The following is a 19,733-nucleotide window of genomic DNA, read 5'->3' as shown; positions in this document are numbered from 1 at the left end:
AAATCTGCCTTTAGTCAATTGCAAGCCTCAATCGGAAAATCAAGTCAGTAATTTCAGTTCTGCTCTATCACTTGTTTCATCAATTTTTAGTAACTTCGAGTTCAGTAGTACGTTAGGATTCAAAGACTACAACAATCCTATATTAGGATTGAAAACATTACTGTAATCCTATTCATAAATTTGCAATCCTTGTCGTACATATATATAGTTGTTTACAAACAACTTATTTTTCTACATCGCTCGATCTTGGTCATTGTTGTCATTGATGCAACCAACACCATTATCATCCTTTAAAACTAATGGTGAAGCTATCAAGGAGAAGCCGCAATGGTAAAGGAAAAACTTCAACTTGCCGTCAAGAACAACAAGAACTGATTGCATAAAGCCACAAGAAGAGAAGCAAGCGTATGAAGCAAACCATAATACACATTGATTGATATTTAAAATGACTAATTTCAGTTTGCCTCCTCCAATTTTGGGTCAAAAATCATGTTAGTCCATGATCTTTTTTTTTTAATCAAGTGTACCCTTGCACTAATTCCTAAATTCATCTTCAGTGTCCAATCCTCATAGCTCCGTCTAATTGTGCTGTCAAATGGTGATGTGGCACCGACAGCCTGACATCTTTTTCACGTTAGGACCACGTACATAAATGGCTAAATTTCCAAAATAACCTTTGAAACTAAAAAAAAAAATTCACAATCTTCTTCTTCCTCTTCTACCAACAATCATAGATAATGGAATTGATTCATGAGTCCATCTCCCATCTTGAAAGAACTCCATGAGTTCTTCCCCAGCTGTCAGCAAACCAACCAAAACAACAGGTGACAACATCAGATCACCCAAATTCAGGTTCCAAGAACATGCACCTGCCTACCACAGTGCCAAACTCCTCTGCCCCTACTATCCTCTGTCGTCTAAAACCCATATTCCGGCGAGCCTCACCAACACGCCTCGATCTGTTATAACCTAGATCGACAACTAAGTCCCTCGCTGGCAACAAGCCACAAAACGCCTGCAACATCATACCAAGAACTGAGGGCCACCTTGTATCCACCAGAATCCTCTGTGCAGTTATGCTCGATTCCAAGGATTGAGGAATCCACAGCAGCAAAATACAAAAAACAAAACCAAATTCAGATATGCTCACAAAGTTTGGTGCACACATAACACTTCAGGTTGTACGTTGGCTAGTTTGAAATTACCGGAGCCCGGTCGTGGTTCTCCTCTATAAGAAAATTTATGGACTTATCACATGTTTATTAGAGTAAACAATAATTGATAAATGATTTAGACTAAATAATATGAATATGGAAACAGAACTCAATTCTAGTAACCTAATCAATGTGTATATCTATTGGTAAGAGATAGAAATCTATTTACTGGATTATTAACTTAATTACAAAGATATAAGAGTGAAGTTTGAGTCCTATTGAACTTCCTTTATGGGAGGGGTTCAAGGCTAAACCTAACTCATATATAAGGATGTCTAAGTCCCTGCAACCTCTACGACTTAGAGCATAAGTTCTTGCCCCATTCATAAGAAGCTCAAACTTGGAGAATTGCACAAGATTTGTGCCTGTGGCTGCTTCAATCACTTCAATCGATCATACAGGTACATCTCTCAATTTTAATTTATTTATCCTAGATGTATATAGAATTGTATCTATATTCTTGTGAATGATCTTGTGACAACTTAATGTATATTCTCACATCTTCCACCAAGGAGACTCCTATGACAATCCAAATAGTTGGGTGCAACAACATCCCCCGATAAGAAATGCCATCGATCAGATATATGGGGTTTGGGATTGGGGGAGTTTGAACCGTTTGATCATCGCCACGACGACCTCGTTGCATCATCACTGCCACCTTCTTTGACCTCAAGTTCCGCCTCTTCCACTTCAAAATTCTGGTCAAGCGCGGCGGAGTTCTCAAGGCGGAGCGCGTACTATTTCAACACAAGGGTGATGGTGATCGATATGTGGAAGTGGAGAGAAGGCGAGTACAACAGATCGCTGGAGCACTAGATGAGCGAGCATAAATGGTGCCGTATTTACGAGTCGGTGAATCAGAGAGGGAAAATGTCTATTTTGCCCTTCTTGTGGGTTGAAATGCTGAAAAGTGGGCCATGTTGTCGGTGCATTGTCACCATTTGATGGCACAATTGGATGGAGTTCAGAGACTTGGACACGGAAGATGAATTTGAGAACTGCAAGGGTACACTTGATTAAAAAAAAAAGATCAGAGACTAACATGATTTTCGATCCAAAGTTGGAGGAGTCAAAGTGAAATTAGTCCTATTAAAAAATGTTACAAATGGCAGAAGCTCAGTAAGTGGTGAAGTTGATATGTGACCGAAATTCAAGTAAGGGCGCAATGTAAAATAAATAAATAATTGGTATAAAGGCCAATGAGGATTGTCATAAAAAATAATTAATTAATGGATCATAATTTTTCATTAATTAATTTAACTTGAAGAGTCGCATGTGGAAAAGTCTGAAGACTTCAAATTCAGTGATTTTAGTTTATCGGGCCTCCGAGACAAGAATTGGAAGCAAGCTCATTTTTCATCTCCAGCTTAACCTCAGAAGCTCAACACAATGGATGTCTAAATAAGTTCACCTCGGAAGCTTGGGCGCGATTAATTTGTTCGTCGACAAGTGCAAAAGTAACACAAAGCCCATTTGAAATTTCGGGCCTCACTGCAAAGCTTGGTATATCGGGTTTCCAATCAGCAAACACTCTACTAAATTGGGTGTCTACAAAAAAAAAAAAAAAAAAAAAAAAAAACCATTTATGTGATGGGTACAAATACATACACACGCCAAACACAAAATTGGTAAAAAACCACAAATCCCACAAAATATGAATTACGAGTGGCTTGATTTATTTCCAGGAGTACATAGGCAACCCATTCAAATATTTGGGTGCAGCCACAAAAACAAACATACATACATCCTCACAGTTGGTTTCTTCATAAGTGGAATCAAATGGTGTTTTTATGTTACAAAAAAATGTAATTAAGAGACACATTTTGTCTTGATCAGAACAATAAAGTTATCTGTTTCTATAACTAATACATTGGTAATTTTTTGTGCTTCATCAACAAGCAGTGTAGTATTACATATCGGGAGGAAGGGTGCTATTTTAGATGAATCACTTACTATGACGAATCTTTGTAGTAGTATTTTCGTCATGAAATAAAAAATAAAAAAAATACATTAATGGATTACTTTTTTTTTTTTTTTTAAAGGGGTTTGGAACCCAGCCTAGCTGGGAGGCTCAGCCCCACGCCCGGTTCCATTTATTATATTAATAGTAGGACTTTGCATCCGGGGGGGGGACATAAAACCTGAACCCCGCGCTACATTAGAACAATTACAATAATCCTCGTAGAGAACGTCCTGAATGCATTACTCTTTTCTCCAAATAAGGCTTCTAAATTTTTCAAACCCTATTTTCAAAAGAAAAAAAAAGCTTCTGAAATTTCGTGATCAGCCCATATAATTATGATTTATTTGAGAGTAATAAAACACCATAATTAACACCATAAAAAAATTTAATCCAGGATCCAAACAATCTAGTGATTTTTTTTAAAAAATTGCCTTACAATCTTATATAGTTACCATTTTAATTGACATTGTAGGATCAAAAGGTTCCATCTCACTATTTCCCAATAGTGTCATCCATGATCACTTTACCCTACTCAAAAGAGCATCCATATCTCCCAACTGAAAATCAAAACCCTAGAAAAGGTAACTAATACAGATAATTGAGCTGTACTTTCTTTTATTATAAGAGCCTTTGATTTGTACTCTCCCCAAATTGCTAAGCTGTTTCACCTTTTACATGAGACAAATTTTAGATCTTCAAAACCAAATCCTACTCTCGTTATCATCTCCGAATTACAAGACTTAAAAATCATTCCCAACCCGACAGCCAAAATCCCCTGCAAAACCACCTCACACAACCCCCACCTCCATCCTCCAATAACTCCCCTCCACGTCACCACCACACCCTCCTCAACCAATCATCTCCAAGTGTATCTATGGCTTATCCTGGGTCGTGCTGCAGTGGATACCAAAACCACATTTCCAACACTACCCTCCCCCAGAAACAATCAGAAATGCACAATCTTTTTCTCAGAAATCTAGAGAGAGACAGAGAGAAAGGAGCAAGCTTTAAGCCAGAGAGAGATAGAGACTGAGAATTAAAGATTAGATTTTTTTTTTATCAAACCCTAACCCTAAATTTTACTTTATATATCTTTTCCATAAATGTCCTCCTACTCCCCAAAGTCACCATCTTTGAAGAAGAAGAAGAGGCCAAGAACTCATAGCCTCCCAGACCAAGTTCTCAAGCATGTTATCTTCAAGATGCATCTTCACAACGACCCCCCTCCTTCTTCCACTGCACCCACTACTCCTCTCTCCGCCGCTTTCCGGGCCCTCACCCTAGACCCGACCCGACCCGATTTCACCTCCCTGCTCTCGGACGAGCTCCTGCTCCTGATCTTCGCCAAGCTCCCGGAGTCGCAGTACCTCCTCAACTCCCTCGTCTGCCGGCGGTGGCTGTACCTGCACGGCAGGCTGGTGCGGTCGCTGAAGGTGCTGGATTGGGGGTTTCTGGACTCGGGTCGGGTCTTCGCCCGGTTCCCGAATCTGGCTGAGGCGGACATTGTTCATTCCTGCATTCGGTCGCCGAGGAGTTCGGGGATTATCGTGACGAGGAGGGGTTTGTCGGTGCATGTGGACTCGCTGTTCAGTTCGGGCGGTGGGTTTATTGAAGAAATGGATGTGTTGAAGCAGAGTGTGGTGGACGATGGGCTGAGGCTGATTGCGAATTCGTACCCGAATCTGCGGCGGATTGCGGTGATTGGTGCCGGGGTTGATGGGCTGTTGAGCGTTGCGGAGGAGTGTCAGACGCTGCAGGAGCTGGAGCTGCATTGCTGTGGGGACTTGGCGCTGAAGGGGATTAGTGGGTTTAGGAACTTGCAGATTGTGAAGTTGATTGGGTGCGTGGACGGGTTTTACAGCGCGCAGATTTCGGATATCGGGTTGACTATTTTGGCTCAGGGGTGCAGGAGGTTGGTGAAGCTTGAGCTTTGTGGGTGTGAAGGGAGCTATGATGGGATTAAGGCGATTGGGCAGTGTTGCCAGATGCTTGAGGAGCTGACTCTCAGTGATCATAGGATGGATGGAGGGTGGTTGGCGGCGTTGCAGTTTTGTGGGAATTTGAAGACTCTGAGGCTTGAGTCTTGCCAGAATATTGATTCGAGCCCGGGACCGGATGAGTACTTGGGGTCTTGTGGAACAATTGAGGAGTTGCATTTGCTGCGGTGTCAAGTGCGAGATAAGGATGGAATGAAGGCATTGTTCTCTGTTTGTGAAGCTGTGAAAGAGCTTGCTCTGCAGGATTGTTGGGGTTTGGTGGATGAAGTATTTGGCTTTGCCAATATTTGTAGGTATGACTCTTTTTCGTATGCAATTATCTCTGTTTGTTGTCTGCTCCAAAAATGCACTATTGTGTATATTAGTAAGAAAAATGCACTCAAACGTATATTCATAAGGGGGTGACTGATATAGATTTAACTTGACTGTCTGATATGCCCTGTCTGGCTTTAAATTGTTTGTGTGCAATTGGCTATCAATGCACTCAACTTATCATTTCCTTTTTGAATTTTGTCTACTACCTGCGAATGCTGTTTGCATATAACATGACCGGGAAACTGTACTATCAAAGATGGTAGGATGGTTTTACCAGAAGTCATTTTGTTGAAAAAGTAGTTGTACTAGATGGAAGAAATATACTCTTCAAATCCAATAACTATACATTGCGAACTGCGTTTCACTGAATTTATTTTTGTTTTGAACTTTTCAAATATAGCTTTTTGGTAATCCAATTTAAGATTCATTATTTCCAAATAAAGCTTTACTCAGCACTTTCTCCCTAGAATTGATGAATTGATTTAGATCTGTGGAGTCATTTATTCACTGTTACCTGTTATGGTGAAAGATCTGAGTTGAATTTTTTAGATAAGGCTAAAATTATCCATCTAAATTTTTTGGTTCTCCACTATCTTGTTCACTAAGTTATTGGCTTTGTATAGTCCAACTATCCAATGCTATATGATACTTTAAACGCTTGAAACATAAATAACTTTTGTTACAGTGATTAAGAAAATCATTACCTATACTATTTTCTGCATTCAGATGGTGTTTGGTCTAGGCACTATATACTTTCTAGAAATCCCAAACATCAGAATTCCATACCTTCACTTAATTCCTTTTTGGTGACTCATTTTATGATGCGAATTGATACCTTGATTTAGAAGTAGGATTTGATGAGTTACACTTAACTGTCAACTCTAAATCTTGATGTTTATCTGCGCATTGGAGCAAAGCCATAATAAGTTTAAATTTTCAAAGTGCTTCATAGGTCATGTTGTGCTATAGGTTGCATGGTAAGAAGTTTAGCATCAAATTCATGTCTGAACTAAGAAATGTAACTTCATAAGAATAAGGCAAAAATTTTAATCTTACTCACACAGAATGAGAGTTTAAGTAAAGAATGTTGATTCTTTTCTTGGTGAAGGTATTACTCCCTAGTTTATTGTTCTTATTATCAAATGAGAGTTTAAGTAAAGAATGTTGATTCTTTTCTTGGTGAAGGTATTACTCCCTAGTTTATTGTTCTTATTATCAAAGGCATGAGTGATTAGCGTGTCGTCAAGAATGTGTTAATGGCTTCTCTCCTTTTGAACAACCCTTGTGGCTGTTGACCCATAAGCTTAATTGTTTCACTCTGTACGGAGCTTGTATGAGTGATTAGCGTGTTATCAATATGTGTTAATGGCTTCTCCACTTTCGAACAACCCTTGTGGCTGTTGGAGCCATAAGCTTAATTGTTTCACTCTGTCCAGAGCTTGTAGTGTTGTCATTTGCACAAGCTGAATCAGGTTTAGGCCTTGCCCAAGGTTATCTTGAGGTACAAACAAGTTGAGTATGAGTTCATCTTGGCCCGCTGTTCGAAGCCTAGAGTTTTAGATTAAGACTAGCCAGCTGTATATTTCCGGTTTTGTGCCTAGTTCGGACCAGTCCAATGAGAAGTAGGCGCATGCCCTATGACTTTAACACTATCTCAAAGCAAGAGAACCACAGTTTATCCGCCAATATGATCCAGAAGACAAATTTTGGTTAGAATGATCTAAATATAATATATGTACAAGTCTTAGCGTAAAACACACTTTTATTGACCTGATTTAAGTCCAACTCTTATATGTGATTTTATGAGTTGGTGAACATGAATCTGGTATGGTTGGATATCAAATCCAGTTGGAATGGTGTTGGACTCCGTATTTTTCAACAAGGGAAAAGGTTTTGAACTCTAACCCCATCCAAAAGAATATGAATCTGGTATAGTTACATAATTATATGGTGTTACTCTTTTTCGCTAAAAGTTAAAGCGAAATTAGTGTTCAGCAAAGTTGGAACCTTGAGCAGATATAGAGAAATCATGGTTGTGGTATACATTGTTCTTGGAAATGCATTTGACAATGGTCATATGATTCTGTTCATTACCAGAACTTCCTCCGGAAGATGTACCAAGACAGTAAGAAGTTCTCACACAAAATGATTATTTATGAAGAGAAGCCGTAAGTTCTCAACAAGACATTTTTCTGTTTTTATGTTTAGACAAGGAAAAGGAATCAGTGGGGACAAAAGTATTTAGGATTTATTATGATCACTGGAAAACATGAAACTAAGACACCCTCACTCCAAATTTGTTGATCGTCAAGGTCAGCACATATAAACTCCCCTGAATATTAACAAGAATTTTTTGTTGGAAAAATGTTTAGAGTTGGTTAAAGGTTGTTATAATATTTGATAGAAAGGAACATTTTGGAAATTTATTCTAATATATTACAATAGCTTTTACTCCAATGTAGGGAATCGTAGATTTCTTGATATTTAGAAGATTTAATGGTCTTTGTATTGCTTAATGAAATGCCTTTGTGGATGTTGTAGTCATAGCCAAATAGAGATATTACTTAGGAAGTTCTATAACAAGTGTTACATCTTGAAATAGTATCCCAGGCCTATAGTTTTCTTTGACATCACTGCTTGCTGATGGATATAAATTAGAATCTGTTTGGTGTTTGGTTGCTTGAAGACATCAGTCTAATTTCTCCCTGTCTAGGCATTTTGTCCTTTGGGCCTTCATCTTCTAGTGTTGAAGAGTCTTGGGCCATGAAGAACCCCACATGAACTTGTCAAACTTGTAATTTTTTTCCCCCTTTTTTCTTTTTCTGTTTTATGTATGACCATCCATCATCTTATGTTTTAGCCAGGTCTTTCTAAGTGGCTGACTAAATGAGTCTACAATTCAAAGCATTGCATTGATTGAAATGTACTTCCTTCTTGTTTATAATATTTCTACCCTTTTCTTTTCTCTTTTGATAGGAGAGTGAAGCTGATCTCCTTGGAAGGATGCTCACTGTTGACAACAGGAGGTCTGGAGTCAGTACTCCTTTGTTGGAAAGAGCTTCAAGAGCTTAGAGTAGTATCATGTAACAATATATCAGACAGTGACATTACTCCTGCATTGGCATCCTTATTTTCTGTTCTTAAAGAGTTGACATGGCGACCAAATTCCAGGGCTCTCTTGTCATCAAGTCTTGCTGGGACTGGAGTGGGAATGAAAGGTGGTAGGTTTTTCAAGAGACTAAAGCCTTGACTTCGCTGCTTGTTGATGGTCCAGATAATTTAACCGTCAGGTGTTCAATGTTGGTCCATACACTAAATAGGTAGATTGTAAATGATCATATCTTATTTAGATGTCGGCATTGGGGTGAGTGAGGGTAATTTTTTTCTCGCTTACAACTAGCTGCCGAAGGGAGATTGTCATTGGAATGACATTCTAGGCTTCTCCTGTTCCCACTTGTGTTTTGAGAACCTACCTGTTTGTCCGAAATCAGCAGCAAGTTGTCAATGTGGTTGAAGCTAGCCTCTGTTTGTCTAATATTCAGTGAGTTTACACGGGCTAATTTTGTCATATTAATTAGTCGCTAGGAGTTAGAATAAGCTAAATCATGAGTACAGTTTATTTTATATTGTTGATCTATGACATGTACTGGGAATGAAGTTCTTTATCACAAAATGTAATACATATTATCTGCAAATGTTTGAGCTCATTGCGCCTTGCTTTAACTGCAATGCTATGTGGATGGTTGAATTTGTTTTGTTTAGGTTAACCTTTGATTAAGGGACATCTGTCATGCACTTTACAGTATGTCCTCCCACTCCATTTCCATTCATTCATAACCTGTATGGATTATCTCCTTTTTCCTGTGAAGGATTTTCACACATGCACTATGAAATGCAATCCTACTCAACTGCCACAATTCCTTCGTGGACGATAAGATCACAATTGCTGAACATTGCAATGTTGGAAATGAATATTTGTTTCTACCGTTAATCAGGAGACATATCAACGAGTCTTATTTAAATTTGGATATTATTATTTTACTCAATGAAATATGGGAGGCAACTAAGTTATCGTTACTGAGTACATGGAGGACACTCAAAATTAGTGTTGATGGACCTTTCATCAGTGGCGCTGGTCATGGTAGTATAGGCGTGGTAGAAAGAGATGTACGTGTCTGCTAACGCTTGGATGACCAATGGCCAGTGTACAATGGACCTTTCATCATCAGTGGCACTGGTGATGGTAGTATAGGCGTGGTAGAAAGAGATGTACTTGTCTGCTAACGCTTGGAAGACCAATGGCCAGTGTACAATGAGAGCTGGAAAGTTAATTATCATTCATTAGGTTGGGAGAGTATAGAACTTGAAATTGATTGTGCTTTCAACTCTCGAACATGATACTAAGGATCTCTTTGAGATTGGTTGCATTTTAGGGGATTGCAGTGCTTATTTGAATGCTTTCAATTCTATTAAGTTGAGTCATATTTACCATGAAGTAAATAGTTTTATGATTTTTCAGTTAGAAAAGACTCATGGTATTATTCAGGACGTTCTCCATGAAAATTTGTGTAGTACTTCTTAGATTTCAATTTTTATGTCCTCTCCGTTGTATATTTAATCATCAATAAATAAGTTGGGCGTAAGACTGAGCCTCCCAAATTGGTTGTGTTCCAAACCGTTTCAAAAAAAAAATATCAAACCCATAACTTAGTACAGTACAAAGTACAAACTCAGAGTTATGATTTTATAGTTACAATATATTATTTTTATCATGTAAACTATCTTCTTGGAAACAAAAGATTATTTCATAATTACTTTATTCAAAGAATAATGAAAGGCCAAAATATGCTACATTTTTGGCGACAAACAAATCATGATTAAAATTATGAAGATAACACTCTTGGTGATTACAATTCATCGGCACAAATATTTTCTAATAAAACTATGAATGTAACACTTTGGCCGACCAAATTTCGTCAGCATAAGTATTTATCGATTAAAATGAAGAATACAAAACTGTTATATATTTTTTTCTTTTTGAATTAAGAGATAATATTATTGATTGAAGGCCAGAAATGACATAAACATCAACTCCACGACTCCGATAATATCTCTAGATCTAAGCATACAAAGACTTGACAAATACCGATCATTATGTCTAATAAGCTCATTTATTCAATATGAGCCTACAAAAAGAAACAAAACCAAGTAAAACCTAACTCCCAAGATAAGAATTAGGTTGACTAGATCGTTGGAGTCCATCTTGTAGACATAAAAAAGCTAGAAAAAAATAAAAAATTAAGTAAAAAGTAAGGGTGACAGTAATTATGGTGCTCAAAATGATGGTTCTATTTGGTGGACTTCATCTCCTAGGTTCATTGTTGGATTCTATGGTCAGGATCTATCTTATGTTACTCATTATCGTGTTATGCGTAAAGACATAGGTTTTTATTTGCTTTTAGTTTTGCTAGTGTCTACGAAGGGGGTTTGTTTCTTCCTTGTATTGTTTTTGGTGGTTGGGTTTTGGTCTAATCTCCCCAACTTTTTTTGTATTTGTCAACTATTCTTCTTTTAATAAAATAGGGGGATGAGGGGTTGGTTCCCAGAGTGTGGCAGACCCTTCTCCTTCGGGATTGAGGGTGAGACTTGTTCCCTACATTGTCTGCTTCCGAGGAACTAATATTGCCTAATCTCTTATTATTAAAAAAAAAAAAAAAAAATCTTCATAGCCCACTCCAAATCAGACTTGAGGTCAGACCCCACTCTAATGGCCCAAGGGTGGTCATCAATAGCCATGATCGGAAAAGCAGCTCACATTGGCTATAAAGAGTACTACCCCTTCTTTGGAAGTTGCCGATTATAGTCGCTCCAAGCTAACCCAGGAAAGCTTCTAGTCGCAACCTAGTCACGCCAGAATGAGAGCTCACCACAGCGAGAAGGTTCGCTTACACGAACCAGCACCGCCGCGTTCCATCCCTCCATTTGCAGATCTCTTGCAGTTGAGAAGTACCACAGTATTGCCTTGTGACAGCTAACACCGTTATTGAGACCACCATGAACTAGTTAAGTGTTAAGGTTGACCATTGACAGTTGGAAGTGGAGATCCAAGCCTTGGTGGGCTAGGTTTGAGACTAGAGGGAGAGCAGTGAAACTCCCATACAGTTTAATCTAATACAAAACTCTTATCGATAATGTTTCGTCAGCAAAATATTTCTTGATTAAAATTATGAATATAACAATTTTGCCAACGACACTGTGTTGGTAGAAGTATTTTCTGCTTAAATTATAGAGGGTGATTCTAGTTGGACCTCCAAATTTGATATTTGAACCTCTAACTTTTTTCAATTATTAATAGACTTTGTCAAGTCATATGAAAAGACAAATAATTAAGGACAAAGTAAGAAAAATGTAAAAAAAAAAAATTACTCTTCTTACCTCCCCAAATATAACATTCAATTAATTTTTTTTTTTCTGGAATTTCCTTGTATTGCCATATAGTTTTATAATTTACCTAAAACAATTAAGTAAAAATAATAATTTATATACATGGCCCATCATTTAATACAAAAGTAAATTTAAAACAATATGATTTGGAGAATATTATGATATAGTTATTACTCAATCTTCCAATCCCAAGGTTTGAAATCCTTCTTTTAGAAAATTCAAAGGGATTTTCTAGCAACATATCAAGATCAAGAACTTACCCTCTGATTAATTTTGGTGGAGGAGAGACATAATCATAAGAAAGAAATATCATGTGATTTTGATTCATTCTTCCTCTCGTAGTTGAAGATAGAGATAAAAAAATAGAGTAACAAATTATTGTATCTCATGTTCAAGAGTGTTTTGGTAAAAATAAGGAGGTCTACTTAGCTTTTCAAGTATTCTAAAAAGTAAATTAAAGGTATATTAAGTATAGGAGGTCCAAATAGCAAATTTGGAGGTCCAACTAGAACCACCAAATTATAAATATAGCATTGTGGTGATGAATAAATAGTCGGCAAAAGTAGTTCCTCATTAAAAGTATAAATTAAACACTAATGCATGCGAACACCTCGTCTGCAAAAGTATTTCCTACTTAAAATTATGAATACAAAAATATTTCCGGAGACATTTCATCTATTTTCTAATTAAAATTGTGAATGTGACATTTTGTTCCGATGACTTATTCATCAACAAAAGTATTTTACAATTAATTGTATTTTCTTATATTTATGGGAGTTTTTGGCAATAGTTATTTGTCATAAAATGTGTGTCCATTTTTATGTATAATTTTTTTTTTTTACCTCATTCGATTGTGAGCCATAGGGTAAAGCCTAGTATGTGCGCCTAGAAACAGAACTTGCAGCTAATAATTTTCTATGGACTCAGACTACATATGACATTGCTATATGAAATTCTAGGCTAATTAATGTGATCACTTGAATTTGGTTGGCCCATTGCAGGGCGTAAAAAAAAAATATACACACACACTATTATTAAGACAAGAGGTGTTGTTAGCTAAAATTAATTTTTTTTACCTTTATAACCCTCAAATATTAAAATATCATGGATTATATTTTAACATCAGAGACAAAAATGTAAAAAGCAAAATAAAACAATAAAAAACATAAAATAAAAGAAAATAACAATTTCAAACTCTCCACTCTCACAATTGCAATTATAACTTCCCGCCACTTTCACACCCATCGTGTAGACATTTTCTAGTATATATTAAAGGATCAAATCAATGAGCTAGTACATTACATATGGATCAATGACATAAACTGAGACCACTAAATATACCATAATGCGGGATCATGGAATAATTTTTTCTAGCCCTGTAGATTTGCTTCAATCATTTAAAGATTGAAACTGACAACATAATTAAGGTAATGATAACGTAATTAGAGGCAGACAAAAAAAGGTTTGTGCATGGTGATCTGTATGCAATATGATCTTTTTGTTGACTTCATGTATTCCATACAGAAATTTGCATATGATACTAGTAGTCGGAGAAAGATTTGTTTGTCTATATAACCGGATGATTTGTTTCATCTTTCCAATATATATCCATAGGGAAGATTACCTTTATATGGATTTATATCCATCGAGGACGATTTGTTTCCTCGGTTACAGCAAGATTTTGTCAAGGTGATAGAACCCTAGTTTCTTATTGTCTAATAATATTCATCAAGTTTACACATAGATTTGTCATATTACGTAGTTGCACTGACTTGATAGGAGTTAGAATAAGCAAAACCCTCTCATGTTTCGAGGGGATTATCTGTTCCGAATTCAACATTATTTTGTCAATGTGGTAGAAACCGAGCTTCTTATTGCCTATAATATTTCAAGTTTACACATAGATTTTCATATTAAGTAGTTGCACCGACGTGCTAAGAGTTCGAATAAGTAAAACCATGAGTACAGTTCATTTCCTCTTTTAACATTGTTGATCTGTTACATATCATCGATTTGCATATGTGCAAGCTATGTGAGTGTCTGAATGTATTTGTTATGTTGTCATGATCAGTTAATCTCTCATCTGACTGGGCTCAAGTTTCTTGATATAGCATCAGTTGTTGGGATCTTCTGATAAACTTTCAGGTCATTTAATATTTGTTGATGATGTACCGCTCTTATTCTTTTTGCTATCATTTCTGTATTGGTTGTTCTAACCAAGGGAAATCTGCCATGCACTTTCGAGCGAGTAGGGAGGAATGAGGATCACCTCCTACTACAAGTCCAATCATTCATAACTTGTATGGGTTCTCTCCTTTTTCGTGGTGCAAGAATTTTCACATATATGCAATTTGCAATGCAAGCCTACCGAACTGTCACAATTATCTCATGACAAAATATCTGTCACAATTCTTCAACAACATGCATTGCAAGTTTGAAAATGAAAAATTTGTTTGATTTGTTTCTTAGGACAGATCAATGATGAGTCGTAGATAAAGGTGAGAAATCAGATGATGGTTTTGGATGGGAACTCAAAAACTTTCAACAGTTTCGTTTGCCCAATATGTATATGAGTTATCTGGTGAAATATTGGAGGAAACTAACAGGTACATAAGATATAATGACGCTATGTAGATTATATATCTTTTTATTTGACTAGTTTCCATAAAGAGTGCATATATTGCAAATCAAAAGTTTTCAGTTACATCTTTTGAATAGAATTCTGTCATCCACATTATAATTAAATAAAAAGTAAAACTAGCAAGGTGTGCAAGCCTATCCTTAATTCATCCTCATTTACAAACTAATGGTTTGTGTAAATGAGGATGAATTAACGATAGGCTTGCACACCTTGCTACGTACACTACTAGAAACCACACCCCACCCCCACCCCCCCCAAAATGCACACAGATACAATTTTGTATGCATTAGTACTATTACATACGCAAAACAGTGTGAATTGTCTAATTCACACAACATAGCCACATAATTTTAATTCGTATGTAATACAAGCGTCGCCAATGCTCCATTCACACGAGCAAGTAAGTCCGTGTGAAAATACATGTGGGTCCCACTCTTATCTGAGCAGCTGCTCTCCTGTCCCATAAATTAATTAATATTTATTTTTCAGAATAAATGTATTACAAAATTATTCATATTTAGATATTTATTTTTAAATTCCACCGTTTATTTTCAATTATTATTTGTTCTTCATGGTAATTCGGCATATCTTGAAAGTTGTTCTTTATGTTCTTCCTCATAATTCTGCAGATCTTGAAGGAATAATCTTGATATCCAACTTGCGTTATGTAGAGATTGAGTCTTTGTTTGCATCTAACGAATTCCTACAAGACAATCCTAGTAAGATTAGCAAATCAATCCAAGAAGGAAGCGAATTGACGCATTCAACAACCACAAAAAGGCATTTACCTATAGATCCAAGACCCATGAACAATTCGCTGAGGTAAGTTGCTGATCTGCGTGTGAATTTTCACTGATTAATAAGGCCATCTACTTCTTGGCCAGATCTACATTTAACTGAGGGAACAAAAACTGAGTCAAGTTAGCCACAATAAGGAAAACCCAGAAACAAAACCATGAAAGAGAATCAAAATTGGCTCAAAAAAATCTCCAATCACCCAGATCTCCAAAACCCAACAAAACTCAATCACAACCCAAAAATACTATCTTTAACAAAAGTCAAACAAATCAACACCACCCACAACCCAAAACCAAATCAACCAATTCAGAGAGAAACACTTAACAGATGCGCAAGGGCTTTGACATGCCTGACCAGAGCCGAAGTGCACTAGTTCTCTCTGGACTCGTTCATGTGGTGCCTCCGTATATATTGTGCCTCCATTGAATCACCCCACAGCTACTCATTCCGGCGATGGTGGAACCGGAAGCGGCTTCTGCGCTTGGACTGCTCCCTCCAAAGTCAGATTAGTCTGAGAGAGAGACATTAGAAGAGATAGATTTGAGAGAGAAATTCGAAGGAGGGAGATAAGTGTCACACCCCGAATTTTGAAATAAGGATTCAAATCCGGAACATGACTAATAACAATACAAATAACGTTCTGAATTTTTCTCTCAGAAACAACCACTAGTTTACACCTCTTAATATTACATAAACCAAATCCTCAAGCTACTTATTACAGCACACTCTCACCAAATCAAATTGTAAGCTCAAATGAGTATAATTCTCCTCACAAAAACAAATGCTGTAAATCTAACACTAATACTCTAAACCGCACGATCACTGCCCTGATTCTCCTGACCTGTGAGATTACCCGCTACACAATTTGAATAGTGTACCGGGATTGCAACAACACAAAACCCGGTAAGCTTTTTGCAAAGCTCGTGAGTAAACAAGAAAGAACTGTTGATTGATTAAATTACAATTCTTATAACTCAAGTAAACAATCAACAAATATTGCAGCATTAATATGTGAAATAACATTTAAGTAATTCATGCTTGATCACAACCAACAATTATTGCAACATTAATATGTGAAATATCATTTAAGTAATACATGCTTGATTTTCTTTTTCACAAACACCTTCACATAATCAAAATATATCATAGATAGATATTTGATCAATTTCACATAAGTATATTTCTCTTTTTAGTGAATTTTCAGATTAACTGGTAACAAATCACAAATCCACGTACTAGGGACCGACGTACTATTCCCAAAGTACGGGTAAGCCGCAGCATACCAAAGACACAACTAAGGTATGTATACTCAAAGTAAGCACACTTCCTAAGAGTATAATAGTGCATTATCTGAAGGGACTAAAGCCCACAGCTTCCACGAAGCATAACCACGAAGCACAACCACGAAGCATAACCACGAAGCACATTTACCAGTAATTCACTTAAGCACGGGGTTGTTGTAATCACCCGGCTTCATAATTATATTTTTCAGACATAATCAAATTCACATCATACAATCTTTATAAATTTTAGATTGTATAAATGTATATGCACACCCATATAAAGAGACATATTATTTCAAGATAAATCTTTACTTAATAATTTCCACATATTCACAATTGGCCATATAAAATAGCTTTCACATCACATGATCAACATTTCATTATTCAACAATTAAATGGGAGATTAATAGCTTGAATAATATCCAATCAATTCTCAATCATTTCATCATGCTAATCACACGCCAATCAACATATATATTTCACGTAAATATATATATACATAATCATCCGCTCAGGAATGACTACTAATACCAACTATAGTTCAAGTATAAAAACCGTGAAATTCATTTGTATAATGAAATCATTTTACTTACCTATGGACCGTAGTTGATCAAGTCCATATGATTTAAAACAAATATTTATTCCATAAATATTTTCACACAATTACCACAGAAAATAGAGTAATTAAAGGTACTCGGTTCGTAATATGAACCACGTGAGGTTTACTCACCTCTAATCCAGCTGCGTCTTCTAAAAAGTCGAATATATCAATATTCCGAACGCTCGTCAACTCAAACCGTCAAGTACCTGGAGCTAAGTCTGGTTCGGCCTAGATCGTCCTAGATCAAGCTTTGAAGTTTGGATTAATCTGGTGCGTCTGATCAGATCCTGGATTGAATCAGGGACGTCGAAAAAGTCAAACCTTGATCTAGCGTTCTACACACAAAATCGTGATGAAAGACTTACATGGGGATGATCAGGGGGAGGAGGAGATCACGAAAATGGGAAGGATCGGCCCATGCATCGCCGGAAAAGTGGTTTTCCGGCCGGGTCCGATTCCTCTCGTCTGGGCTCCTTCGATCCAGGTCTGGGGGCAATGGCGGAGCAAAGAGCCACCACAGGACGACTGGACGGCTTGCGGCGATCACCTGGAGGGCCGGGTCGTGGCCGGAGGACACCGGAGGAAGGAGAAAATTCCGGGTCGGGTCGAGCGGTTCGGCCGCGTAGGGAGGAGAGAGAACGGAGGTTTTTCGGGGACTGTTCCACAAAAAAAACCAGATTTTCGTCCTTAAATGAAATTTCTGATTTTTTTTTTATATTTATAGAAAATTCCCAAATTTCAAATATTCATAACTTATTCATACGAACTCCGAAAATTACGTTCCACATATGCACGCGATCGTATCGACGAGCTCTACAACTTTCATGAAGGAAGTTTTCCCAAATTCCATACGTAAAAAAAGTCACTTTTTGAGATTCCCCTAAATAACGTTCGATTTCGAAAATAAAATCGTTCGAACTACTTCCACAACTTCTCCAAGCTTCGTACTCGCTCCTATTATCGTAAAATCGATTCTAAAAATCCACGGAATTTAATTTGGATTTTTCGGGGTATTACAATAAGTGTTTTTGAGATACTAAAGAAGATATTTGACTTAACGAAAACACTTCACACAGATATCCGTGTGAAACAAAATGTTTGCCAGAGAAAATGTCCCAAATATAATAAATTAATTTAATTTAATTTTATTTATTTGTTTTTGTTTTATTTTGAAATAAATATTAACACATATTTCGATATATATATAATTAAATGATAAATTTTGATCAAAATGAGAAATATTAAAAAATAGAGGAAATAAATTTTCATACGGACATCTGTGTGAGTTTCTGACACATATGCACACAGATGTCTGTCGATCTGTGTATTATCATAATTCACACGGAAATCAGTGTGAGTTTCATACGAAAATCCGTGTGAATTTTCGCGGCCCCACTTTTAGCATATATTTCACACAGATCTTTGTGTGAATGCTGTGTTCATACAAAAATCTGTGTGTATTGCCGGTTTACTTATACAGAATCTAATCTGTGTGAATATCATCCGTGTGAATGTCATCTGTGTGCATTGGGGGGTTTTTCTAGTAGTGCTAGTTTTTCCATTAATGATGTATGGTTAGATCAGGGTCGGCCCTGAGGGCTGCCACCTGAGGCGGCAGTCTCAGGCCACAGGTCCGGGGGGAGCCTCTGAAGATTTCGTTCTATGTATATGTCATATGTAATACATATATATTATTTGGTTTAACTGGGATAGCAGAAGTGCTGCTAAGATGCTCATTCCCAACCAATGTTCGAACCTTGCTTCCCTCCCCACCCTCACTTTTTCAGTTTTTTACAATTTTCCCTTGGCCTGTGGCCCAAACCTACCTTTTTCTTTTTCTTTTCCATATAAATTTATGTTTAACTATTTTTTTTTTTGTATTTCAGAAATTTATCTTTGAATAAAAATTCATATACTTTTGTTTTGTTATTAGTTCTAGTTCTACTTTTATTTTTATTCAAAATACATGATTTTGTATTGTTATTTGGTAAAAATAAAATATTTATGTATGTGTATATACTATATACACACACACATATATATCTTGGAGGCCACATTTTAATTCTTCGCCTCTGGCTGTTAGAATCTCAAGACCGGCCCTGGGTTAGATGAAACTTTTGCTATTATTTAGAATGTTCTCTACGAGGATATGTGTCATTTTTCTTAGGATAATACTTGGCTGACCAGCCATGGGCAGCCAATCCTGACCAACGCCACTCAGGGTCCAACATGTGTATTTTTGGGCCCCTCTCTTTCTGTTCTCCTTCTTCCTCTCCTGTTCTCCTTCTCTCTTCTCCATCCCCTATCGGTTGCTCACCCCGACCAAGCTGACCATCCCCAAACCTCATTCCTCCTCCTCCTTAATCTTCAACCCCTTCTCCACTCCCTATCGCCGGTTTCCAGTCACCACCACCGCACCCACCCTCTCAATCAAAGTCTACACTGTGGATCGAGATATCTCCTTACTTGTCTCCAGT

The 19,733-nt window shown here is 37.1% G+C and overlaps 1 protein-coding gene across 1 annotated transcript; it reads left to right on the top strand.

Moving 5' to 3' along the window:
- Positions 1 to 4,156: 4,156 nt before the first annotated feature.
- Positions 4,157 to 9,196, top strand: LOC112175886 (F-box protein At5g51370). Its single transcript, XM_024313632.2, has 2 exons — positions 4,157 to 5,467; positions 8,466 to 9,196. The coding sequence occupies exons 1-2, from the start codon at positions 4,281 to 4,283 to the stop codon at positions 8,737 to 8,739; spliced, it is 1,461 nt and encodes a 486-aa protein (XP_024169400.1). The 5' UTR covers positions 4,157 to 4,280; the 3' UTR covers positions 8,740 to 9,196.
- Positions 9,197 to 19,733: the final 10,537 nt, after the last annotated feature.

The sequence above is a fragment of the Rosa chinensis genome, chromosome 1 (assembly GCF_002994745.2).
Source record: "Rosa chinensis cultivar Old Blush chromosome 1, RchiOBHm-V2, whole genome shotgun sequence".
Lineage (NCBI taxonomy): Eukaryota > Viridiplantae > Streptophyta > Magnoliopsida > Rosales > Rosaceae > Rosa > Rosa chinensis.
Note: the sequence above shows the minus strand (reverse complement) of the source record. Positions and strands in the feature narration are given on the sequence as shown.